The sequence below is a fragment of the Mustelus asterias genome, unplaced genomic scaffold, assembly GCF_964213995.1.
Source record: "Mustelus asterias unplaced genomic scaffold, sMusAst1.hap1.1 HAP1_SCAFFOLD_1804, whole genome shotgun sequence".
Lineage (NCBI taxonomy): Eukaryota > Metazoa > Chordata > Chondrichthyes > Carcharhiniformes > Triakidae > Mustelus > Mustelus asterias.
The window spans coordinates 2679-28924 of record NW_027591749.1 but is presented as its reverse complement, the minus strand read 5'-3'; the positions used below and the strand labels follow the sequence as shown (position 1 = coordinate 28924).

General features: G+C 43.8%; 2 protein-coding genes across 3 annotated transcripts; one reads left to right on the top strand and one right to left on the bottom strand.

The window, feature by feature from the left end:
- The first annotated feature begins 3129 nt into the window (after positions 1–3129).
- Positions 3130–13056, top strand: ptpmt1 (protein tyrosine phosphatase mitochondrial 1). 2 transcript variants are annotated; one of them, XM_078206818.1, is made up of 4 exons: positions 3130–3358; positions 7204–7284; positions 9826–10017; positions 12205–13056. In XM_078206818.1, exons 1-4 carry the CDS (start codon positions 3212–3214, stop codon positions 12370–12372), a joined length of 588 nt encoding a protein of 195 aa, XP_078062944.1. In that variant the 5' UTR covers positions 3130–3211; the 3' UTR covers positions 12373–13056. The 2 variants fall into 2 exon arrangements, with proteins under 2 accessions (XP_078062944.1, XP_078062945.1); XM_078206819.1 differs by lacking the exon at positions 7204–7284 and having other exon boundaries at positions 3156–3358.
- Positions 13057–17525: 4469 nt separating this feature from the next.
- On the bottom strand, positions 17526–25848 carry kbtbd4 (kelch repeat and BTB (POZ) domain containing 4). Its single transcript, XM_078206817.1, has 3 exons — positions 25150–25848; positions 21874–21980; positions 17526–20265 (listed from the first exon to the last, which is right to left on the bottom strand). Exons 1-3 carry the CDS (start codon positions 25751–25753, stop codon positions 19408–19410), a joined length of 1569 nt encoding a protein of 522 aa, XP_078062943.1. The 5' UTR covers positions 25754–25848; the 3' UTR covers positions 17526–19407.
- Positions 25849–26246: the final 398 nt, after the last annotated feature.

The window sequence follows — 26246 nt, the reverse complement described above, 5'->3', positions numbered from 1 at the left end:
TAGATAGGATGCAAAGCTGGGCTGAAAAATGGCAAATGGAGTTTAACCCTGATAAATGTGAGGTGATTCATTTTGGTAGGACTAATTTAAATGTGGATTACAGGGTCAAAGGTAGGGTTCTGAAGACTGTGGAGGAACAGAGAGATCTTGGGGTCCATATCCACAGATCTCTAAAGGTTGCCACTCAAGTGGATAGAGCTGTGAAGAAGGCCTATAGTGTGTTAGCTTTTATTAACAGGGGGTTGGAGTTTAAGAGCCGTGGGGTTATGCTGCAACTGTACAGGACCTTGGTGAGACCACATTTGGAATATTGTGTGCAGTTCTGGTCACCTCACTATAAGAAGGATGTGGAAGCGCTGGAAAGAGTGCAGAGGAGATTTAGCAGGATGCTGCCTGGTTTGGAGGGTAGGTCTTATGAGGAAAGGTTGAGGGAGCTAGGGCTGTTCTCTCTGGAGCGGAGGAGGCTGAGGGGAGACATAATAGAGGTTTATAAAATGATGAAGGGGATAGATAGAGTGAACGTTCAAAGACTATTTCCTCGGGTGGATGGAGCTATTACAAGGGGGCATAACTATAGGGTTCGTGGTGGGAGATACAGGAAGGATATCAGAGGTAGGTTCTTTATGCAGAGAGTGGTTGGGGTGTGGAATGGACTGCCTGCAGTGATAGTGGAGTCAGACACTTTAGGAACATTTAAGCGGTTATTGGATAGGCACATGGAGCACACCAGGATGATAGGGAGTGGGATAGCTTGATCTTGGTTTCAGATAAAGCTCGGCACAACATCGTGGGCCGAAGGGCCTGTTCTGTGCTGTACTGTTCTATGTTCTATACAATAAATGGTAGCGCCTTTAGAAATATTAGCATACAGAGGGATGTAGGCATGCAGATCCACAGTTCCCTGAAAGCGGCAGCTCAGTGGACAAGGTGGTCAAGAAGACGTATGGCATGCTGGCCTTCATTGGTCGAAGTCCAACAGGTTTATTTGGTAGCAAAATCCACTCGTTTTCGGAGCGCTGCTCCTTCGTCAGGTAAGTGGGAGTTCTGTTCACAAACAGGGCATATAAAAACACAAACTCAATTTACAAAATAATGGTTGGAATGCGAGTCTTTATAGGTAATCAAGGCTTAACGGTACAGACATTGTGAGTGGAAAGAGCGTTAAGCCACAGGTTGAAGAGATGTGTATTGTCTCCAGGCAGGACAGTTAATGAGATTTTGCAAGCCCAGGCAAGTTGTGGGGGTTACAGATAATGTGATTTATCTATAACCGCCACGACTTGCCTGGGCTTGCAAAATCTCACTAGCTGTCCTGTCTGGAGACAATACACATCTCTTCAACCTGTGGCTTAACGCTCTTTCCACTCACAATGTCTGTACCGTTAAGCCTCGATTACCTATAAAGACTCACATTTCAACCATTATTTTGTAAATTGAGTTTGCGTCTTTAAATGCCCTGTTTGTGAACAGAACTCCCACTCACCTGACGAAGGGGCAGCGCTCCGAAAGCTAGTGGATTTTGCTACCAAATAAACCTGTTGGACTTTAACCTGGTGTTGTGAGACTTCTTACTGTGTTTACCCCAGTCCAATGCCGGCATCTCCACATCTTCATTGGTCGAGCATTGAGTATAGGAATTGGAAATCGTGTTTTGGGGCTAAAGGAATTAAGGGATATGGGAGGAAAGGGGGATCAGGATATTGAATTCGATGATCGGACATGATCAAAATGAATGGTGGAGCAGGCTCAAAGGGCCGAATGGCTGACTTGTGCTTCTAGTTTCTATGTTGCAGCTGTAAAAGACTTTGGTTCGGCCGCATTTGGAGTATGGTATACAATTCTGGTCGCCACACTACCGGAAGGATGTTGATGCATTGGAAAGGGTGCAGAAGAGATTTACCAGGATGTTGCCTGGTTTGGAGGATATGGACTATGAAGAAAGGTTGAACAAACTTGGATTGTTTTCATCGGAGCGTCAGAGGATGAGGGGGGACCTGATAGAGGTTTACAAGATTATGACAGGCTTGGATAGAGTGGATAGTCTTTTTCCCAGGGTCAATTACTCGGTCGCATAGGTTGGAGGTGAGAGGGGGAAAGTTTAAAAGAGATGTAAGGGGTAAGTTTTTCACACAGAGGGTGGTGAATGCTGGAACGCGCTGCCGGAGAAGTTGGTGAAAGCAGATTCTGTAAAAACGTTCAAGAGGAATCTAGGTACATACATGAATAGGCAGGGAATAGAGGGATATGGACCACGTAGAGGCAAGAAAAAATTAGATTAGAGAGGTGTCTCTGTTGATGCAGAGTTGGTGGGCCGAAGGGCCTGTTCCTGTGCTGTTCTTTATTCCTTCCTCCAACCATAATAGGGTTCCCCTTGTCCCTTCACCGTCTACTCCCCCAGCCTCTATATGCAAAGGGTGGATTATTTCTGCAAACATATCCCCTTCAGTGTCAGCATTCCAAAAGAACCATTCCCTTCACGATACCCGGGTTCACTCACAATCACCTCGACCCTTTCCAATGGTGTTGATCGCAGGACGTGTAACAACTGCCCCTTTCTCCCCTCCTTCATCGCTGTCCATCACTCTCCTCGGCCAAGCAGCAATTTATCATAAACTGTCTTTGCTGCTCACACTGTGGTCGCCGTGAGGACACAGTGCAGATTGGGTGACCCCCATCGGTTTGCTCAGTCCACGGGGTGACTCCAGGCTGCCTGGCATCGCAATCCTCTCATGCTGACATCCCTGTCCTCGGCCCGCTCCGACTGGGAATTTCACACGGTCCGCTCTGCTCCCAGTGACACAGATCCGTACTGGTTTGACTCTGCGTTTCACATTCAGATCTGTTCATTATTCTGCCATGAGCTCAGCATCAGGCCATTCGGCCCAGCCATGCCCTGCTGCTCCCTCTGCTGCTTCCAGCCCCAGAATCAAAGGCAGCCCTTTCCTACCTGAGGAAATCTGACTATTTCCAGCACTTTCTCTGGTTTTCTCCACTTTTGGAAGCTGGCATCATGTTTAACTCGTCTCACCTGAGGGAGGAATTGTTCAGCCCCCATCACCCCCGGACAGGCGGAACCATAGCGCGGGGCAGAACCGGAAATGGGCAGCGGACCTCCCGGCGGACGGACCGGAAACGGCGGCGGGGTTCCAGGCGGCCGGACCGGAAGCGGCGGGCGGGCTTCCGGGCGGATGGACCGGAAGTGGCCGTTGCAATGGCGGCGTTGTTCGCTCGCGCTGTTTTCTACCCCAGTCTCGGTTACAATGTCTTCATGTCGAAGGTGTGGGGCCGGCACTGGTATGACCGCATCGACCAGACCGTCATCATCGGAGCGCTGCCCTTCCGCTCCCTTACTGAGGAGGTAGTGAGGGAGGAGGGGAAGAGAGGGGGGGTGGGGGAGGGGAAGAGAGGGGGGGTGGGGGAGGGGAAGAGAGGGGGGGTGGGGGAGGGGAAGAGAGGGGGGGTGGGGGAGGGGAAGAGAGGGGGGGTGGGGGAGGGGAAGAGAGGGGGGGTGGGAAGGCTCCCAGTTCACTGGGGGGAGGGTTTGGGTTAAGGAGGTCTCCCAGTTCACTGAGCGATCGGGGTGCAGGTGCAGTGGTGCTCTGAGCAGTCTGCAGCCGGCTTTCTGGTGAGCTTCACCTCCCCCGACCTCCGTGATATTCCCGACTCTAGTTTTCAGATTTTTATGACACTTCGAACTTTTTTTGACGATTTGCACCCATAATGTGGCTAACTCTGGGAATGAGGACTTATTCAATAGTTACAAAGGTTTTTCTAAAATGGAGTGCCCAAATTCGCACTCCAACCGCTGACTAGTCATTATTTCCTTTCCGTTCATTACAAAGCTATGTATGTGAAATAAACCACCACATTTCTCTGATTTCTACTTTCCTCTATCTTTACTTCTGCTTTAAACCATCCATGTACCTCGACCTGCAGATCTATGTTTCTCTAATCCATTTCAGATTTCAGCTGTTGTATTTCCACTTTTTATTTTACCAATATATGGTACTCCACATTTATCTCTCTGAACTCTATTTGGTTTATTGATTCCCCTAATCCAACTCTGGCCTTCCTGTCTTCTTTCACGTTTTTCAGTTTGTCAAATCCCAAATCAAGAAATTTAATGATTTATTTCTCTTATTGTCCAGGTATCCTTGAAACACATAAGTAAGAGCTTAAGAACTATAGGGCGGCACAGTAGCACAGTGGTTAGCACTGCTGCTTCACAGCTCCAGGGACCCGGGGCGGCGCAGTAGCACAGTGGTTAGCACTGCTGCTTCACAGCTCCAGGGACCTGGGTTCGATTCCTGGCTTGGGTCACTGTCTGTGTGGAGTTTGCACATTCTCTTTGTGTCTGCATGGGTTTCCTCCGGGTGCTCCGGTTTCCTCCCACAGTCCAAAGATGTGCAGGTTAGGTTGATTGGCCATGCTAAAATTGCCCCTTAGTGTCCTAAGATGAATAGGTTAGAGGAATTATTGGGTAAATATGTAGGGATATGGGGGTAGGGCCTGGGTGGGATTGTGGTCGGTGCAGACTCGATGGGCCAGATGGCCTCTTTCTGCACTGTAGGGTTTCTATGATTTCTATGAACTAGGAGCAGGAGGAGACCATTCAGCCCCTCAAGCCTGCTCCACCATTCAATACGATCATGGGTGATCTCATCTTGGCCTCAACTCCACTTTCCTGCCTGTTCACCATAACCCTTCAAACCCATTGCTAATTAAAAACCTATCTATTTCCTCAAATGTGTTTAGTGTTCAGGTGTCCACCGCACTCTGGGATGGAGAATTCCACAGATTCACAACCCTTTGTGAAGTAATAATTCCTCATTCCTGTTTTAAATCTGCCACCCCTTCACCTAAAACAACAGCCCCTCATTCTAGAATGTCCAAAAGGGGGAAACATCTGCTCTGTAAATCCCCTTTAGCATCTCATTCACTTCAATTAGATCTCCTCTTATTCTTCTAAACTTCAGCGAGTATTGGCCTAAACTGCTAAATCTCTTTCATAAGACTCTTCCTTCATCCCTGGAATCAATCTAGTGAACCTTCTCTGAACTGCCTCTAATGTATTTACATCCTTCCTCAAGTAAGGGGACCAAAATTGTGTGTTGTACTCCAGATGTCATCTCACCCATTCCCTTGTACAGCTGCAGCAACACCTCACTACTTCTGTAATCTATTCCATTAGCAATGAATGCCAAAATTGCCTTTGCTTTCCTTATTACCTGCTGCACCTGCATACTCATGATGTGGAGATGCCGGCGTTGGGCTGGGGTAAGCACAGTAAGTAGTATCACAACACCAGGTTAAAGTCCAACAGATTTATTTGGTAGCACGAGCTTTCGGAGCACTACTCCTTCATCAGGTGAGTGATACCTGATGAAGGAGCAGCGCTCTGAAAGCTCGTGCTATCAAATAGAACATAGAAAAACTACAGCACAAACAGGCCCTTCGGCCCACAAGTTGTGCCGAACACATCCCTACCTTCTAGACCTACCTATGACCCTCCATCCTATTAAGCTCCATGTACTCATCCAGGAGTCTCTTAAAAGACCCTGTTGAGTTCGCCTCCACCACCACTGACGGCAGCCGATTCCACTCGCCCACCACCCTCTGTGTGAAAAACTTACCCCTAACATCTCCCCTGTACCTACCCCCCAGCATCTTAAACCTGTGTCCTGTCGTAGCAGACATTTCCACCCTGGGAAAAAGCCTCTGAGAGTCCACCCGATCTATGCCTCTCAACATCTTAAACCTATTGGACTTCAACCTAGTGTTGTGAGACTACTTATTGTGCTAACATTATGTGATTTGGGCACAATAACACCCAGATCCCTCTATGTCAGTCCCATCCTTTAAGAGACGAACTATAACTTCAGCTACTCTTTTCCTTTTTATATACCTGCAGAATCTTTTGCTATCCATTTTTATATCTTCATAGAATCTCTGACATTTGCAATATGGTATACATTTGTTTTTTGCTTTTGTTATCTTTAACCTCCTTGCTTAGCCACGAATGCACTCAATAGCACCCCCCCCCCCCCCCCCACCCCCCAAAACCAATCTTGGTTCAGAAGACATAACATATTAAAAGATGGAGGAACCGAGTCACAGGATTGTTCATTTTTTAAGAACAAAAAAAATTATTAAACCTGGAAAATATAAATATAATGCAATATTCCTTTCCTCCTCATAGCTTCACAAATATATAGTTTTCAAAGATAACATCCCACTCTGAAACCAAGTGTCCAATGCCTCTCATGGATCTTCTATGGATTTCTTCTCCCAGCACTCCCCCAACCAGCTGATTCTCATGAGTGTTTCCAAACTCCAGTCCCAAAAAAGGTGCACTTTAAAATCTCCTTTCAAACAATGCTTTCAACCAACCATTTGCATTGAGAATCCGCTCCAGGTTTCCCAACTACCCTGTCAAATGAAGCTTCCTCTCCACTGTTTTAATAAGGAATCCAGCTCCATCTTTTCCACCTCTCCTTTCAGGCTTCCTTTGTCTTAAATGTTTTTAAGGAAACTCAGATTTAGTCACTGCTCCACATTTTTTTCAAATAATGTCTCTCACATTGTAATAAGATCTCACAAACCTTAGAATACTTCAGATGTCTTTTGGGCCCCTTGTGAGCCAACCTCTTTTCAGCTTATCTGTGGCTTTACTGAGCAATACCCTCCTCTTGTTTGTTTCCTGTGTTCTTTTACTTCAGACTTCTTGTAAACTTCTCTTCATTTACCTAGTTTCCTTAACTAGCTCTTTAAGTTTCTGGCACTGATTTTTTTTTTAACCGTCGCTCCATGGTATGGCTTTTCATCTGGCAAAGCTGAGAGAGTTGTTCCCTCTCCAGCTTCCAATAACCAACTGCTACAAATTCAGTTAAAAACACAATCTCAAAAAGCCTCACTGCCCTAAACAAGACTTTTAATTTCTCCCAGCTTGTTTACTGTTCACGCCATAAGCACAATAGAAGCACAACTTGAACTGAACATATACCCCCACACATACAAACACCTTTGTCTAACATGAATTTAACTAGAGTTTTACTCTTCTTACACACAACCATAAAATTAAACCTACTTAAATCCAGAACCTATTTCTAATAATTAAGAATACAAATATATATCCCTTTAAACTACCTGTTTTTCTGACAAGAGTACACTCTTCAATAATTCTTAGTGTGTTTGGACTTGCAGTTAGTAAAGAAAGAGAATGTGCGAGGAGTGATTACCATGACTGAAGAATATGAAACTAAATTCTTTGTAAACACAGCTAAGGTGAGTGGAAAATTGAAACCAGTAAAACAGTGAGATTTTCCAGGATTAATGTACCGTTCAGAATGAAACAGGACAGCATACTTTTTTGGGGTAGTGCTGGAATGTTTAAAAATACCAAATAAACTGGAGCTTTGAAATAAGGCAGTAATCTTTGTGACAAAATATGGTGTAATGCTTGTCTGTATCATCAAATGTCATGATGTGGAGATGCCGGCGTTGGACTGGGGTAAACACAGTAAGACGTTTAACAACACCAGGTTAAAGTCCAACAGGTTTATTTGGTAGCAAAAGCTTGTGTGGCTTTTGCTACCAAATAAACCTGTTGGACTTTAACCTGGTGTTGTTAAACTTCTTGCTCATCAAATGTCAGCAGCCATTCTCATACTACACTCTTACGCTGCGTCATCTCCATGCAGTACTCAGTAATGTGGCTGAAAAATATCATGTATCAAATCAGAACAACTGCAAGGTAATGATTTTAATAAGAATCTGTTCAAACTGCAGCCCTGCCCTTTAATGTGACCAGCAGAAATGGGGCGGAGTTTTATGTTCCCCTGCTGGTGGGTTTATAAACAAAGGGACAGGATTGTAAAATTCTTCAGGTGAAATTTTCTGTTTAGTATGTGGCCGCACATTCCCCTACCCCTAAACCACATTGGGTATATTGATGTTCCTTCAGGCTCCCAGCTACCCTGACCTTCTGCAGTGTTATTGTGGGATGCTGAGGCCTTGGCTGCCTCCAGCACCCTCTGGCCCATCCCATTGAGGTTCCTACATGGCAATTTAGTGATCATTTAAGTAGCAATTCCCACCCAGTCTCCATTCTCAGGTGGGGAGGACGGGAGCCCAGCTAGTCCCTGCTTAGTCCTTGGGTGGAAAGGGGGTTGGTGGGCGTCTCTTTCAACATTACTGATCCCCTCCCCCACCCCCCCCCTGCCCCCCCCACCCCCCCTCCTCCCCCTCCCCCTAAGGTCTGGTCCCTGTGTTCTCCCTTACCACCTCTTCCTGCTCTGAGTTTACCCACTCCTGGATTGCTGGGACTTGGATTCTAGGGACTGCTTGCAGTCCTAGTCCTGTCCATGGCAGCTTCTGGCCCTACTGGGGAACAGCGAATGGCGGGCAGCTCTCTGACACGGGGCGTCCTCTCGGATGGGGTGAAAGTCCTCTCTCCAGTGTTACCACCATTCCTAATTCTCTCTCCTGAAAGCACTGATTCTTGCTGGGTTACAGTTCCATTCAGGTCTCCAGTATTTTGTGCCAGTGATTTTTGAGCCTGTGTTCTGAAGGTTATTTAAGCAGGGTGGATATCACACCCTCTCTTTACAGGGTGTCGCACAATCACATCTTCCAGCATGTGTTACTCTGCCGCAATCAGCAACCTGAACATTGGCTGACTGGCTTTCCTCCTACATACTGATGATAAGAACATAAGAAATAGGAGCAGGAGTAGGCCATCGAGCCCCTCGAGCCTGCCCCGCCATTCAATAAGATCATGGCTGATCTGACGTGGATCAGTACCACTTACCCGCCTGATCCCCATAACCCTTAATTCCCTTACCGATCAGGAATCCATCCATCCGCGCTTTAAACATATTCAGCGAGGTAGCCTCCACCACCTCAGTGGGCAGAGAATTCCAGAGATTCACCACCCTCTGGGAGAAGAAGTTCCTCCTCAACTCTGTCTTAAACCGACCCCCCTTTATTTTGAGGCTGCGTCCTCTAGTTTTAACTTCCTTACTAAGTGGAAAGAATCTCTCCGCCTCCACCCTATCCAGCCCCCGCTGATGACGTCCCACCTTTCAGTTCCCTCAGCATCCTATTGTTTCATTGCTTTTTGTGACCTTCAAGCCAACTAAACTAAAAACAAAATATATTTGATAAATGTGTGGTTGGATGGGATTTGTTACTGATCTTGTTGCAGAAACAGGACCGTGTTTTAGAGAAGGAACAGGTCAGTGATGTCACTCAGGATGAAAATGGGGTCCTGTTGGAAATTTCCCCTTGCACACAGCAACTCAAATTGCACCCTTCTGAAAATGTTGTTTTCGTGTGAATACTTTTGTCCATTCATCTTGTTAAAAGTATCTGTTTATTGATATTAGAGAGAAGTCTCAGCACGGGTATGGACTGCTGCTCTGCACTCAGTTCTGAGTTTTGTATTCCTGGGTATCACCATTAAGTGCACTGAATTTCTGCCGTGTTCATTTGAAGCAATCAGATTTCGAGAACAACATCAAATACATGAGACCTTTCAGGAATTATTCTGTCCATGCTGCAAATGAGCTGAATTGTTCTGTGATTCAGATTGGAATGGTGTGAATAAACAGACCAGTTCTTTAAATCTGTAGCTTGTCAGCCCGTTCTGACATTGGAATTTTCTGAGCTAAGTTCATGTCTTGCTGTGACTGCTGCTTGGTTTTGTCTTGTGATCAGAAGTGCGATTGTTTAACACACTGATTTTATCCTGCAATTATTGAGAAATTTGAGATGTTACAAGATGTATGTTTTCCGGTGAAATCCCTAATTGAGGCTGTGTTTCAGGAATGGGAATCCTACGGCGTGGAGCAGTTATGTCTGAGCACAGTTGATATTCTTGGAGTGCCGACATTAGAAGATCTGAAAAAGGGAGTTGATTTTGTTACGAAGCATCGTAAAAATGGGAATAGTGTGTACGTGCACTGCAAAGCTGGACGGTCACGCAGTGCCACTATGGTGGCTGCATATTTAATTCATGTATGTTGATTGCTGCCAAAGCTTGAAGTCATAAATATAAGTAACATATTTATGAAGAAATATTACTGAGGGGTAAACTTTAAAGTAGGTATTTTGTGAAAATTCAAATTACAAAATCACAGTTACATAGAAACTAGAAGCAGGAGGAGGCCATTCGGCCCTTCGAGCCTGCTCCACCATTCATTTTGATCATGGCTGATCATCAAATTCAATATCCTGATCCTGCCTTCCCTCCCATATCCCTTGATCCCTTTAGCCTCCAGAGCTATATCTAATTTCTTCTTGAAATCAGACATTTTGGCCTCAACTACTTTCTGTGGTAGTGAATTCCACACATTCACCACCCTCTGGGTGAAGAAATTTCTCCTCACCTCAGTTCTAAAAGGTTTACCCCTTATCCTCAAACTATAACCTCTAGTTCTGGATTCCCCCCATCATCGGGAACATTCTTTTTGAATCTATCCTGTCTAACCCTGTTAGAACTTTATAAGTTGAAATGATAAGTTATATATCTGTGATTTTAAATGTCCTTTCTTTATCAGTACAATTTAAAAAGTAAAAGAAAGTGAGATTAAATGTTAACACAGGGTATCTCAATCTTCATTCCAAATGCAAGCTCAAGTGCAGAAATATATCTTCACTCCAAGCATCCTTCCCTGTTCTTGCTTTCAGCCTGTGGAAGGAGGACGGGGTTGAGGGAGTGAAGACTAGTTTTACAGATGCAGCAACGGTCGTGACCCTAGTCTTGATTCAGAAACCTACTATTAAAATTTATTTTCAATGGTTTTTAGGACAATATTGTTTAATAGTAAAAACAAAATACTACAGCTGCTAGAAATCTTGAAATTATAACGAAAATGCTGGGGATACTTTGCAGGTCAGGCAGCATCTGTGGAGAGAGAAAGAAAATTAAAGTTTCAGTTCAGAGAGTCATAGAGTAATACAGCATCATAGAAGAAATCATAGAAACCCTACAGTGCAGAAGGAGGCCATTCGGCCCATCGAGTCTGCACCGACCACAATCCCACCCAGGCTCTACCCCCATATCCCTACATATTTACCCACTAATCCCTCTAACCTACGCATCTCAGGACTCTAAGGGGCAATTTTTAGCATGGCCAATCAACCTAACCCGCACATCTTTGTGCATGTAACAGGCCCTTTGGCCCAACTGGGCTATGCCCACCATGGTGCCCTCCCGGCTTGTCCCAATTGCCCGCTTTTGACCCATTTCCCTCTAATCCTTTCCCAACCATGTACTTATCCAAATGCTTTTTAAATGTTGCTATTGAACCTGCCTCAACCACTTTCTCTGGCAGCTCATTCCATACACGCACCTCCCTCTGCGTGAAGCAGTTGCCCCTCAAGTCCCTGACAGATCAATAATCCTTTATCAAAAATGTGAACTCCTCTTCTCTGCCTTACCTGCTGTGTATTTCCAATGTTTTGTGTGTTTAATTCTGTTTTCTAGTATATTGAAAAAAAGAGATTGGTAAGAATTATTCTAACTTGTAGAGTTTGAAATTCTTAGTGTTGGGAATTTTCATTGCCCAGTTTGGATTTTGACAGTTTGGAGAAGAGCAGAGAGCGTAATTTCTGTATCCACAAAGGTGATCAGTTTATTTGTCCCTTCCTAAGCTTTCTCAAGTTCAGTGTATCCCCAGCACATTCACATCGGTAGGGAAAATACTCTTTTAACATTTTATCTTTAAGTTTTGCTCTAACATTGGGAGATTAAAGCACAAGAATATGAACTTGTTTTAACAAGATTGCATTAGATGTTTGATTTGATTGGATTAATGGTGAATTTAAAAAGTCAAAAGAAACATTATGGATTGACCTTTTACCCTCGCTCCTTCATTCCCTTTTTATTAGTTTTTGTTGTTTTATCCTTCCATTCCAAAGGTGTGCAGGGGAAGAGGGTCTGGGTAAGATACTCTTTGGTGTGGACTCAATGGGCCGAATGGCCTGTACTGCACTGTCACCCCTCACTCTCTGAACTCTAGTGGAAACAAGCCCAGCCTGTCCAACCTTTCCTCATAAGACAACCCACCCATTCCAGGTATCAAACTCGTAAACTCTCCCAACGCATTGATTGAATCAATTAATCTTGTCCTAAATGAAAGATACAAAGATATTGGGGAAACATTTCTTTTTAACTGTTTATTCCTAAATTCCTTCCTTTAGATGCATCACTGGAGTCCAAAGACGGCATGTGATTACATTGCTTCAATCAGACCTCACATTCTTATTCGCAGTGGCCAGTTTAAAATGCTGAACAGCTATTACAGTGCACTATTCTCAGAGCAACCAGATATTCTGTGTGAACCAAAAGACACTGCAGCTTTCAAGTAGTAAAGCACGACATTTATGGACATATAAATGCTAAATGGTTTGGAATGGAGAGCGGTAACTGGACAGACTGATTGCAGCATCAACTTTCTGTGATCTGCAGCTTTCAGAGTCACCAGTTGATATGTTTGTTTCTGTTTGTGTCGAATTGAAGACAACAGTTGCACTAAAGTCCTTTTGGAGCTTTTGTTGAGATGTTTGCTATTTATAGACAATGTAACAGCAACTTACAGTCCAGGGAGCAGCTATTTTTAAAACATGTTCAGAGATACTAGAAAATTGACAGTGCCCTGCGATAATTTCAGTGAAACTTAGTGTCACATCAGTTTGCTGAGTTAGTAAATGCTGTATTGCAGCGTTTGAGGAGTTAACGTGAATCAGTAAAAAGATATTTCACTTTTTCAGACACTTGTTAAATGGAAACAGGTCTCCTGTCCCCTGGATAAAACAGTAAAAGAACAGTATTTTTGTTATTTATTGATTGTAAGGGTTAGCTGAATAGGGTTAATTCCAGAATCCCACACTCCCAACAAGAAGATGTTTTTCCTAAAGAGCTTTGAGCTGTTCTCTGCTGAGCGTTTGGGATTTGCAGGATTATTCCAAAAACGTACCCATGATAAATGTGGTTCTGATTTGTATAAAATGTATTTCACTGTTGGAATGCAATTAAACAATTTTACATTTGTAGCTTATGTCATTGAATTTCACAAAATTAACTATTCCCTGTTTGTAGATTTAAACAATTTTGATTTTTTTGGGGGGGTATCGGGCACTCTGCATTTCATTGTAGACATATGGGAGAGTGCTTTGCAATATTTAATAATTTATACATGGTATTACTCAAAACGGAATCAGTTAAACACAATTTACCATCAAGGAGAAATTATTCTGCAAGTTAGTAAATGATCAGTTGGAATTCGACTTTAACTGACATTTTTGCACCAGTTTAAAAATGAATCTCCCACACTTTGTGCACTACAGAGTGCGCTAGCGTGAATCACGATAAGAAACTGGGTGGGGCCCATTCCCGCTGGAGAGGCCGGCAACATAGCGCTGAGTGGGCCACTGCGCGTGGGCTGATATGTCAGCACCGAGATCGGCACAGGACACCCCCCCAGCAGACTGAGTCTACCCTGATCGCTGGCCTCCCTCTGTCACTGTGCCGGGGGGGTGGGGGAGGCTAGCGGGCCTAGAGATTTCAGTCCCGGGCCCGCGAATAGGATTGAAATGATATTTAAATTAGGTTTTGAAAACATTCGGCAGCTCCACGCTGATTTCTGACACAGAGCTGATGGTGCTGGAAATCCGGCACTGGGAGACACGCAGAGGCGCCCATCGGGGAGCCCGCAAAACGGCCTCCAATTGAGTCTCCCGGCCCGCTGCGCTGGGGGAAAATCACCCCCTAAACTTTTCTGAACACGAGTATGTGAACTTTGCATCCTTTAACCTTCGGGTCAGTAGCAAAACATTACAACACTGCTGACGTATTGCTGGAACCCAACTGTACAGCTGTGATAGATAAGGCAATCCTACAGATTTATTAATTGACCTTCTGATATATCGGGTGATATCAGAGTTATTAATTATGACCGCGAGTGATATATTGGGTGATTGTGGAGATTTATTGAAGTGTGCATCAGCTGTGAGGCTTTTGCTTGGTTAACCACAGTTGCTATGGTGATGGTGGGAGATTGTTGTGAAATTGCTCATCACCATATCAATCTTTGTTATCCAGGCAGAAAGTGCTGATTGGCTAACACAACTTAAATATAAGACCCAGCCATCTTCAGCTGCTTCATCAATGACCTTCCCTCCATCATAAAGTCAAAAGTGGGGATGTTCACCGATGATTGGGGGATGTTCAACACCATTCGCAACTCCTCAGATACTGGAGCAGTCCATGTTCAAATGCAGCAAGGTCTGGACAATATCCAGGCTTGGGCTGACAAGTGGGGAGTAACATTCGCGCCACACGAATGCCAGGCAATAACTATCTGCAACAAGAGAGAATCTAACCATTGCCTTTTGAGAAGCAATGGCATTACCATCACTGAATCCCCCACTCTCAACAGCCTGAGGTTATCATTGGCCAGAAACTGGAGTATGTATGAATATTGTGGCTACCAGAGCAGCTCAGACAATGAGAATCCTGCAACGAGTAACGTCAGAGCAGCAGCCATAGTGAGCTGTGATGCATCTGGAAATTATGCTTTCTATGGTGTATCTGGAAAAAGTGATGAGAGAGGTAGCTGACATGCCAAATTTCCTTAGCCGCCTGAGAAAGTAAAGGTGTTGGTGGCTTTCTTCACTATAGTGTCAGCATGGGTGGGTGGGGGGACCAGGACAGGTTGTTGGTGATCTGGACATCTAAAAATTTGAAGCTCTCGACCATTTCCATTTCATCCCCATTGATGTAGTCAGGGACGTGTCCTCCACTTTGATTCCTGAAGTGGATGACTATCTCCTTCATTTTACTGACATTGAGGGAGAGATTATTGTCGTCGCACCAGTTCACCAGATTCTCTATCTCTTTCCTGTACTCCATCTGACCCACTACAGTGGGGAGAACACGCAAACTCCACAGTCACCTGAGACCCTGGTGCTGAGAGACAGCAGTGCTAAGCAATGTGCCACTTACCACCAAACACTGCTAATATGCTGTTTTTAAAAAAAAATTATTCATAGGATGTAGGCACCACTGTGCAATTTAATGCCTGTTCTTGTGAAGTGGGATGAGCCGCTGCCTTGAATTGTTCCTGTTCGATGTGGAGTTCTGGATATTTACCCAGCGACAATTAAGGCATGATATCTTTCTGGGCTCGGTTGGTGTTTAACTGGGAGAGAAATGTGCAGATGGTGGTGTTTCCATAGACCTGCTGCTGTCTTTGCCCTTGGCAGCAGAGGTCACAGATTTGCAGTGTTCTGTTGCAGATTTGGAGAGTTCCTGCAGCCAATGGTGGTAGATGAGGTTCCAGGGCCAGTTTGTTGCACGTAGATACGAATTTTCATTGAACAGGAATTTTTTGGATTTGCTACCAAGAATTTTGGGATGGAACATAGCCCTTACATGACAGCTCTCCCCCAGTCATTGAGGGTTTTTGGGACATTCACTGGTAAGAGGTGGGACTTTTGCCCCTATCTGGGGAGGAAATTCCACTTCAGAAACCTGTGGCTAAGTCTGATTGGCTGCCAGGACTCCATTTCGGCCGTATCCCATTTCACGCACAGTGGTAGTGCCACACAACACGATGTGAAGATGGAACTTTGTAAAAACATTGGGGACAGAATCTCAAATTATGAGAGATGATTAGACTGGAGGGGAGTATTTAAAAAGAACTTGCTGCATTCATATAGCACTTTCCACAACATTCCTGAAGTGTAGTCACTGTTTTAATGTCAGAGACACAGCAGCCAATTTAACAGCAATGTGATACTGAGTATCTGCTTTTTCAGATGTTCACTGAGGATCTGCTTTTTCAGATGTTCACTGAGGGATGAATGTCGGCCAGGACATGATGCAAACTTACCTAAACTGTGCCAAAATCATGAGTTGAGAATTTCCAGCTGCTGTAAACTTTGCAAAGTTGATATTTATCCTCTCCTTCCAATTTCTTTCGCTTTTTGTATACTTCACCTTGCTCTGTGCACTCCTCATGGTCAGAGGGGAGGGACATTACCAGCTTTCAGATCTCACTAGTATCACTAGTTGAAGAATCCTGGGATTTTTTCTTCCTTTTTCTGAAGTCCCTGGTTTGAAATTGGAAATGAGGGTGTTGGATTTAATGCTCTCCCATTGATGGGTATGGACAGGGGCTGGGGAAATGATTAGATCCGTTGGATGACCCCCGACCCTTTCCCCCACTGCAGTTTTGTCAGTGGCAATGGTGACTGTGAACAGCCTTCTCACCGTGGGGCTGAATGAGCAATCAATGCCATCACCATGAGGAGCTAACTGGTGCTGTGTGGGGTTTGTATGTGTAGATCTGATCGAAGACAGAGGGTGGTGGTGGATGGAAAATTTTCGGATTGGAGGCAGGTTGCTCGCGGAGTGCCGCAGGGATCAGTGCTTGGTCCTCTGCTCTTTGTGATTTTTATTAATGACTTAGAGGAGGAGGCTGAAGGGTGGATCAGTAAATTTGCTGATGACACCAAGATTGGTGGAGTAGTGGATGAGGTGGAGGGCTGTTGTAGGCTGCAAAGAGACCTAGATAGGATGCAAAGCTGGGCTGAAAAATGGCAAATGGAGTTTAACCCTGATAAATGTGAGGTGATTCATTTTGGTAGGACTAATTTAAATGTGGATTACAGGGTCAAAGGTAGGGTTCTGAAGACTGTGGAGGAACAGAGAGATCTTGGGGTTCATATCCACATATCTCTAAAGGTTGCCACTCAAGTGGATAGAGCTGTGAAGAAGGCCTATAGTGTGTTAGCTTTTATTAACAGGGGGTTGGAGTTTAAGAGCCGTGGGGTTATGCTGCAACTGTACAGGACCTTGGTGAGACCACATTTGGAATATTGTGTGCAGTTCTGGTCACCTCACTATAAGAAGGATGTGGAAGCGCTGGAAAGAGTGCAGAGGAGATTTAGCAGGATGCTGCCTGGTTTGGAGGGTAGGTCTTATGAGGAAAGGTTGAGGGAGCTAGGGCTGTTCTCTCTGGAGCGGAGGAGGCTGAGGGGAGACTTAATAGAGGTTTATAAAATGAAGAAGGGGATAGATAGAGTGAACGTTCAAAGACTATTTCCTCGGGTGGATGGAGCTATTACAAGGGGGCATAACTGTAGGGTTCATGGTGGGAGATATAGGAAGGATATCAGAGGTAGGTTCTTTATGCAGAGAGTGGTTGGGGTGTGGAATGGACTGCCTGCAGTGATAGTGGAGTCAGACACTTTAGGAACATTTAAGCGGTTATTGGATAGGCACGTGGAGCACACCAGGATGGTAGGGAGTGGGATAGCTTGATCTTGGTTTCAGATAAAGCTCGGCACAACATCGTGGGCCGAAGGGCCTGTTCTGTGCTGTACTGTTCTATGTTCTATTATTACAATTTATCTTAATCCTTAACTATGCAATTATCTGACTTCAAATTAACTCAACAAAATCCTTCGAATTCTTCGAACAAGACATGTCCATCATGCCAGACGGACACTCGAGTAGTAAATTGGAAGAGAAATTTTATTTTAAACAGAAAAAGTTTACTTAACACAAAATAGACTTTACAACTTCAAACAAGTGATCAGGTCACTGAAGAGTGCTCTTCCTGTTCCTTCACCGATAGCAATTCTTTCAAATGTTTCTGCCTCGGGAGCGTCCAGTACCTGAGTAGCGGCAAAATTGTCTTCAGAACCCCAAAATTATCAGTACCTCATCTCAGACCCTGACTCTGAAATCTCATCATTGGTTCATTTAGATGTTGGTTTGTTTTAATTGCAATTTGACTACTCAGGCGCATCATCTCTTTTCTTGAAAGGACAATGTTTCTTTTGCAACGTCTTTTGTTATCTAACTTTGTACAATTGTCCATTTGGCCATGGTTTTTGCTGAGCTATCTGATTAATATTCATCCAAAGCCGACATATCAAAATGGTATTTAAAATGATGAGCTTTCAAATCCAATATAATGACTTGATTAATTACTATTTCTTCAATGACAACTTAATTGAGGTACACTGGTCAATTATCTGTTTCTGGCTGCTTCCTAATTATGTAATAACAATACTTGAGTTATTATAAAATATAAAACAAAGTCAAAATGCTATTTTCTACAATGAAGAGTGCTGTACTTTTCTTTGTTCTTGTACAAAACAGCATTTTGACTTTGTTAGCTTATTACAACAAATATAACATGAAATGTATTTTAAAATGGTTGAGTTACACTAAAATCTAATATCCAGGCTTACTTACACGGGAGAGGCCAAGTGCCTAGTCTGACAAAGTCCCCTTGTGGGATGGTGATGGGCTTCTTCCTTAACTGTTAAATTCTGGGGATTCCTCGTGTTCCCCCTCCCCCTGGATTTAGCAGACACCACAATACCAATGGGAACTACACCGTTAATTCTAGCCCGTGGACTGTGTGTCTCACAGCCGCAAACTAGCAGACAATTAGTCAATAGTGTAATGTACTAATAAATTACTGCAGTGTTCCACAATGCAACATATCTCAATGAAATACTGTGGACTATTTCCTCTGTATGCTACATGTAATAAAACTCTAAACCTATTTACTAAGAACGAGTTTATTATACATATGCGGGAACACAGAGGAAACTTTCCCTGATCACATTTAAAACAAGAATACATTTGTTAAAGCATCTACGGCAGAAGTACATTATTTCTTTGTGGTTAATCGTTTCATAAAAGAAACTATCATAATTTTACAATAAAAGTAATGTTGCTGCCAACTTTACCATTTTTGGACACGACACTGTCACCTTGTAGAATTATGTAAGCTTCTCTTTGTTATCCCTCCCATTCTGTCTCAATCTCATTATCCAACAGGCTGACATGAGGTAGTATTCACTATATTGTGTTTAGCTCAGTTCATGTCATGTCAAATCAAGAGATAAGTACAGGTATGATGTCTTAAAACTGTGCGAGTCAAGCCGTACCGAGTTCTGATCTTGCTGGATTTTGGGTTGAACAGTTTGGGCAGTGGGAATCAGGCCAGGTGGAGTGGGGAACAGGTCGGTGTGCAAGTGGCAAAGGGAATGGTTAGTCAGCTGCTACACTGCACCAAGGCAGTCCCAAATGAGGCAGGAAGTCTTTTATTATTTTATTCAATTAAAAATGTCCAGTTTTCAGACAACTCTGGTTTTTGAACCGTCAAATTGGAGACATTATTGTACTTGCGTTTTGTTCTCAACTGCAGTATTTTTTAAAAAATCTGTTCCGGCCAATGAGCTAAAGACTGAGAGCCTGTTGTTAAACCTGACTCTGTTTTTTGCAATAAACATTTGGCCAGTGCTAACTTTCAGCAAAATAGATGATACAACTAAAGAATGACGTCGAATTAAATTGTGAACCTTTACATTGATTTAAAATCATGCCAAAACAAATTGCCAATTGGTCAACAGGATCTCAATTCCACTTATTACTGAGACCACAGATGTGGCCGGGTTCAGTTTCAATGTATTAGCATCACCCTTTTTACATTTATCCCTGAAAACGTAGATACACCCATTGCAACTCGCAATTTTCCAGAGAGATGGTACCCGACTCCAAACCTCTGGGAATCGCAGTCTGGTGAAGCTGTCAAGCAACGGATTGTAACAGACCAGAGAATCTCCCTCAGCTACAATGAAAATCAGGTCTTTGTGAATAGCAGCGTGCATACGGCCAGCAAAGGGCAGCAGGTACGACTTTAACTGGCACATTCTGGAGTGTGTGTCAAAGCACTGGATCAGCCTTGATGGTTTGGTAAAGAAATCCAGGTCATTCTCCTCCCCACCCAGAAGGTAAATTGTTCCGTTCAGGTTAACGCCAGCAGCACAGGATACCGCCGTGTCCAGCTGATTGGTTTCAATCCACACATTATCACAGACCACATAATAAATGACAGCGCTGGAGAGGGTATCCTGTAGGGTTTTCCCACCCAGTGAATAAATGGCATCCTCACTTGGCACAGATACCAGTGTGTGTTGAAGACGGTCTCTTGGCAATGATGCGCATTGTTCCCAGTCCATTGTGCCCATGTTACACTTCCACATTCTCCGGGGAATGGGACCACCCACCACATACAGATCACTGCCATGTTTACACGCTGCCGTGATCTGCTGACGCAATCGATTCTGTCCACTGACACTGATGGCATCTTCATCACAATGCAAAGAAACTGCCAGCGAGTGAGTCCGTGTGTCTTCCTTTCCAATCAGATAAATATGAACAATCTCACCAATTTCCTGTGAGAGACACAACATGAATTACAAACCAGATAGGCAATGATGGTGATGTTTCCAAGAGACTATCTTTAGACAGGATGAGCTGAGTTCTCACTATGACTTTCCTGTTTATTGTGAATGGAGCATAAACCAAAAATGTCTCCCTCTTTTTGATCACTGTCTGTGGTGAAGTGATACCAGCAAACCACCACATCCGTAACTGAAGCAGCAGAACAACTGTAACATCCCCTCTAAACTAGAATCAAATGAGGTTTCCTCCAAAATCCTGTCTGAATTACCTACAATTTCTGTTTTGGTTAGTTAATAAAATATATTTCAAATATTAAAATTCAACCCCAGCAGGGATGAATAGCAGATACATTTATTTGTATTTTCAAACTGTTGGATATTTTTTCTGATTGGGATTTTGGGATGTTAAACCGCAGATTAACAATGGTTAGAGTGGCAATTCAATAAAGCAGCCCCTCATTAAATCCTGCTGGCAATGTTGCAGTTAAATTTGATGATGATTAAACCTGTTAGAGGAGCAGTATCTAACTCTGCAATTGGCAGCTATTCCTGTCTAACCTGGACGATACAGTCCACTCAATGAGGCTCTGCTGAGAGAGGAGCTCTGGGCTTGTTCCTTTACTGTAATTATGGTGAGTCATATTTCAGTGATCTACGATTTACTCAGATCATGATCCTTAATTAGTTTCAATCAATGAACTTGATAAAAAGAGGAGATACATGCAGAATGGGAAAAAACATAATGTTCTGATTTCTATACAAGAGGAATGAGTTATTCTTCACCATCAGCTCTGGCCATACGTTATATTACTCATTTTATATCCGGTCTGACTTTATAAAGTTGAGGCCTAAAAATTGTGCTTTAAGTGCACAGGCCACCACAGTGTTAAAGAATAAAGCATGACCAGAACCTTTCCTAAGCGATGATCACTTCAACTGTTTTTAAAGTCTTCAAGGGGAATAGAACGATAAAATAAGGATTGGCATTTATATTGTGCCTTACACACCTCAGGATGTCAAAAAGCATTTTTCAGCCAATTTGTGCACAGCAAGATCCCACAAACAGAAACATGAAATGACAAAATTATCTGTTTACGGGATGTTGTATGAGGGATATATTACAGGATACATCTTGGCCACGACAGTTAGAAGTCACAAGCTTAGTTCCCTTTCCCATCATATTCTACAACCCATCATGGGCAGTTCCATTATTGGACAGAATCAACACTGTGAAATTGTTAGCAAACAGTCCAAACCTTACGAAGGATGGAAGGATCACTGGTAAAGCAGTTGGAGGTAGTGCGGACGGACGCTTCCCAGAGGAATTCCTGTCATGCTTATTTTTCTATGTAGGAATGTTGTATTACTCAGAACTCTGCAAATCTACTGACCCCACATTCATCACTAGAAGTTAAATCATTTGATTAATGGTTGTCATCGTTTGGAATAATTTGGAATAGAATTTGTCCAGAGTAAAAGCTAAACTCTATAAATGTCAAATTTCTGCAGGGCATCTTCCGTTTCACACAAAGAGGGCACTTTGGTTTCAGAGGATCTATTGGTGGAGCGTGTACATTGACTAATTTTGAGGGAACATACCTTTAAACTGGATGTCAGGTTCTCAGAGTATTGTGCTCGCTCTTCCTTGTTATGTTCTATCCAAGTTTCTATCGCTTTGACAGGCTTTTGAGTGCTGGGAACACCATCTGCAGAATCATGGATGAAAAGATTGGATTTTAGTTTCTGAGCATCATTTGGAGCAATCCAGACTGTGCTGACTTTTGTCTGTTTGGTGGTGATAGTGTTACGGTTCACTGCACGTTGTAATCTGGAGCTATGGATGGTGATGGCAGCAGCTCCAATTCTTTCCCATCACCTGGCTGACCAAGGATCTCTCCCACACCATCGGAAGGATTTACAGGTTGACACACTCAACCTGTCTTTGGCCGCGTTATGAACGCACCTTCCTCGGCCGTCAAGTCCTGGGGTGGGACTCAAACCCAGGTGTTCTGGCTCAGAGGCAGCGATGCTACCCACTGTGCCATTAGGCCACCTCACTACCCTGTTTGTGTATGTAAAAAGTCTCAGTAACTTCGAAAGAATTTTTGCCCATTCCAATTTTTGTGTGGGTTTTAATTTAGGCTTAAATCAACTGAAGACCTCAACATGACTTCTTGTCCATCAGCGTATCAGCACTCCCTCTTCAGTCTACACACTTAACTATGGTCAGGAGGTGACCATTTTCAGTTCTACTTGAAGAACAGGCTTAAAGGGCCAAAGGGCCTGTTCCTGTGCTGTACTTTTCTCTCTCTTTGGATCATCAGCTGCAGGAAGAGAAAGCTTGAAGCAGGTCTCGTTTTCTCTTGATTATTTTAAGAGTTTTGAACATTAAATGCATTAATCCCAATGATATGTCCAGCTCTCTCCCTGAAGGTATTGCACAAGCCCATAATTACTGTCTACCTTTCTGGATTTCCTGGAGCTACAAAGGAGCAGTGTGATCCAGATTGGCAGCTTGTGGACTAACCTGACTATTAAAATCAGGTGGGTCTACTGCCAGATTTCCTGTCCACCACTTGCCTGATTCTGATGCATGAGACGCAAAAACCCAGTCTGCAGGTGCAACAGGTGATCAAGAAGGCAAATGGGATGTTGGCCTATATCGCAAGGGGGATAGAATATAAAAGCAGAGATGTCTTGCTGCATCTGTACAGGGCATTGGTGAGGCCGCAGCTGGAATACTGTGTGCAGTATTGGTCCCCTTATTTGCGGAAGGATATATTGGCCTTGGAGGGAGTGCAGAGAAGGTTCACCAGGTCGATACCAGAGATGAGGGCTGTTGATTATGAGGAGAGACTGAGCAGATTGGGTTTGTATTCGTTGGAATTTAGAAGGCTGAGGGGGGATCTTACAGAGACCTATAAGATAATGAAGGGGCTGGATAGGGTAGAGATGGAGAGATTCTTTCCACTTAGAAAGGAAGCTAGAACTAGAGGGCACAGACTCAAAATAAAGGGGGGTCAGTTTAGGACAGAGTTGAGGAGGAACGTCTTCTCTCAGAGGGTGGTGAATCGCTGGAATTATCTGCCCACTGAAGTGGTGGAGGCTACCTCGTTGAATATGTTTAAATCACGGATAGATGGATTCCTGATCGGTAAGGGAATTAGGGGTTATAGGGATCAGGCGGGTAAGTGGAACTGATCCACTTCAGATCAGCCATGATCTTATTGAATGGCGGGCAGGCTCGAGTGGCTAGATGGCCTACTCCTGCTCCTATTTATGTTCTTAAATCATTTTCATTTTATCACTTGTACACCCCATTGCTGGTCTAAGTCCAAGGGAAAAAAATGTGGATCTTGTCTTAATGTAAATGACTTGCTGTAGTAAGTCCTTGGAGGCTGACGTCCCTTTACCAAAATCCCTTTATTTACAAGTCTGACAGCAGCGTACTGAGTGCTTCCAGTTAGCAGCCTCGACTCGGAGTGCCAGAGGAACTGACACGCTTGGGTAAGTACAAAGCAAGAGGCTCCTTGATTAGCCCATCAATTTGGCCCGCTCTTTTTGGTGGTGTGGAGAGTGGGTGTTGTGAGCAGTCTCTGCTGGCAGCAAAAGCCCTGTGCCTGGTATTCCCAGGCGGTCTCCCATCCTGGTACTAACCAGGCCTGTGTCTTAGCTTCCGAGATCAGACAAGATCGGGCGTTTTCAGATTAGTATGGCCATAGGACATCAACTTGGTCCTTAATCAGGTGATATTCTAACAGGCCCACCTCAATTGCCTGATTAAGGTTGTTACACTTGTGCTCTCTTTAACCAACATTTTGAACTTCATTATATTAATATCCATCAATCTCTTTATCAAGTTGCTGTATTCGCTCGGTGAGAAATTAATCTAAAACAGTGCAGCAAAATAATCACCAGTTCCAAATATCAGTTATCGGAAGGACTGGTCTAATGTCGCTGGTGGGGAATCTCGGGCAGGAGCAGGTTTCACTCCCGCCCCCACTGACTCCGGATGTGTCCTGGAGGTAAAATTCAGTAAGAGTTTTAACAACACCAGGTTAAAGTCCAACAGGTTTATTTGGTAGCAAATACCATTAGCTTTCGGAGCGCTGCTCCTTCGTCAGATGGAGTGGAAATCTGCTCTCAAACAGGGCACAGAGACACAAAATCAAGTTACAGAATACTGATTAGAATGCGAATCCCTACAGCCAACCAGATCTTAAAGATACAGACAATGTGGGTGGAGGGAGCATTAAGCACAGGTTAAAGAGATGTGTATTGTCTCCAGACAGGATAGCCTGCAAGTCCAGGAGGCAAGCTGTGGGGGTTACTGATAATGTGACATAAATCCAACATCCTGGTTTAGGCCGTCCTCACGTGTGCGGAACTTGGCTATCACTTGGCTAAAACGTGGCTAAAATTCAGGCCAATGTTTATACAACAAAGATTGTTTCTTCTTTGAGAAAGTCGACACAATTATCTGTGAAGTCAAAGAATGTTCCCATCAAAGCCCATGTTATGTTAGCTGAGAGTTTAGAAACCACAAAGGGGCCTTGTATAGTTCATGTACAAGTAATAACTGGAAATGCTGGAGATACTCAGGAGGTCAGGCAGCATCTGTGGAGAGCGAGAAACAGAGTTCATGCTTCAGGTCAATGACTCTTCATCTGAAACACAAACTCTGTTTCTCTCTTTCCACAGATGCTGCCCGACCTGCCGAATGTCTCCAGCATTTTCTGTTTTTATTTCAAATTTCCAGCAGTGTTTTGCTTTTCGTTAACAAGTAATGATCTTTCCAGAAGTTCCCTTACTGAAAATAGTTTAAAATCTCACTGCTCTGCTTCACCAAGGAAAATCAGGCAGAGAAACACATACCTTTAATGATGTCTGTGAACAGTCTGACAGGTAACTTCACAAAATCCTCTGTCTTGTGAAGCTGTGACAGGTGTGTTTTTGCACACTGTTTGGCTGCTGTGTATAGTTTCTGGTCACTGTGCTGATCTGCTAACCACATGACCTGTAAACAGTTCCTGATGTCGACTGTCCGAGCCAGGAAACGAGAGCATTCTTCAAAAAGTGAGGTCAGCTGGTACATATCTGCCACCTCGTATGTCTCCTGGAGATCCTCCACTCTCAGTTTGACAGTGCCCCGATAAATATAGTCCACAAGCAGCTGGAAAACACTCGCATTCACATCTTTCAGTTCTATAACATCGTTATGAGCTTCCTTTAAATTCGAAGTGAACATAGAACGGAAGAAGCAGCTCTGGGCAGACAGAACTAGCCGATGGAGCTGAAATTCTTTTCCTTCCACAGAGATGGTAACGTCTGCAAACAGCCTGTCTTCGAGGCACAGATCCATAATACTCTGAGCAACTCTCACAGAATGGAATCTGTCTGTGAAGGTATAGCTCATGAAGTAACTCTCATCTGTTGTACCTGCGATGGCTGCACCTCCTACATCACTACTTGGCTCCATTTCACAAGTGGGTAAAACCAGGACCTATGGAAACAATTTCATTTCAAAAGTTTTGTCACTCACAAAATTCTTTGTATTTTCATTATTAATATTGCGAAATGTCACAGTTACTGGATCAGTACAGACAAAGTTAGTAATCCCATTTGCCAATCTACATCTGTCAAAATCATAAATATTATACGTCACCAATAATGTAAAACTGCTTTACCTGGAAACCGGGATTAAATCTGCGCACAAACATTCCGGCTAATCACAGTGGAATTACAGAAGGAACACATGTAGCAATGGTATTCGTGCTGCCTCTCTTAGAGTGCATAGATTCATAGAATCCCCACAGCGCAGAAAGAGGGCCATTCGGCCCATCAAGCCTGCACTGATAACAAACCCACCCAGACCCTATCCCAAAACCCCATGTATTTACCCTGACAGTAAGGGGCAATTTAGCATGGCCAATCAATCTAATCTGTACATCTTTGTACTCTCTCTGCCTCTC

What these genes read in the sequence shown, in the direction of transcription:
- ptpmt1 (XM_078206818.1), top strand. Translation starts at nt 3,212, where the DNA reads ATGGCGGCGTTGTTCGCTCGCGCTGTTTTCTACCCCAGTCTCGGTTAC. An exon ending in TCTTTGTAAACACAGCTAAG is followed by an intron (nt 7,285 to 9,825) that starts GTGAGTGGAAAA and finishes GCTGTGTTTCAG; the next exon opens with GAATGGGAATCCTACGGCGT. An exon ending in TGGCTGCATATTTAATTCAT is followed by an intron (nt 10,018 to 12,204) that starts GTATGTTGATTG and finishes TCCTTCCTTTAG; the next exon opens with ATGCATCACTGGAGTCCAAA.
- kbtbd4 (XM_078206817.1), bottom strand. Translation starts at nt 25,753, where the DNA reads ATGGAGCCAAGTAGTGATGTAGGAGGTGCAGCCATCGCAGGTACAACA. An exon ending in GTTCACAGACATCATTAAAG is followed by an intron (nt 21,981 to 25,149) that starts GTATGTGTTTCT and finishes ATGATTCTGCAG; the next exon opens with ATGGTGTTCCCAGCACTCAA. An exon ending in ACCTGACATCCAGTTTAAAG is followed by an intron (nt 20,266 to 21,873) that starts GTATGTTCCCTC and finishes TGTCTCTCACAG; the next exon opens with GAAATTGGTGAGATTGTTCA.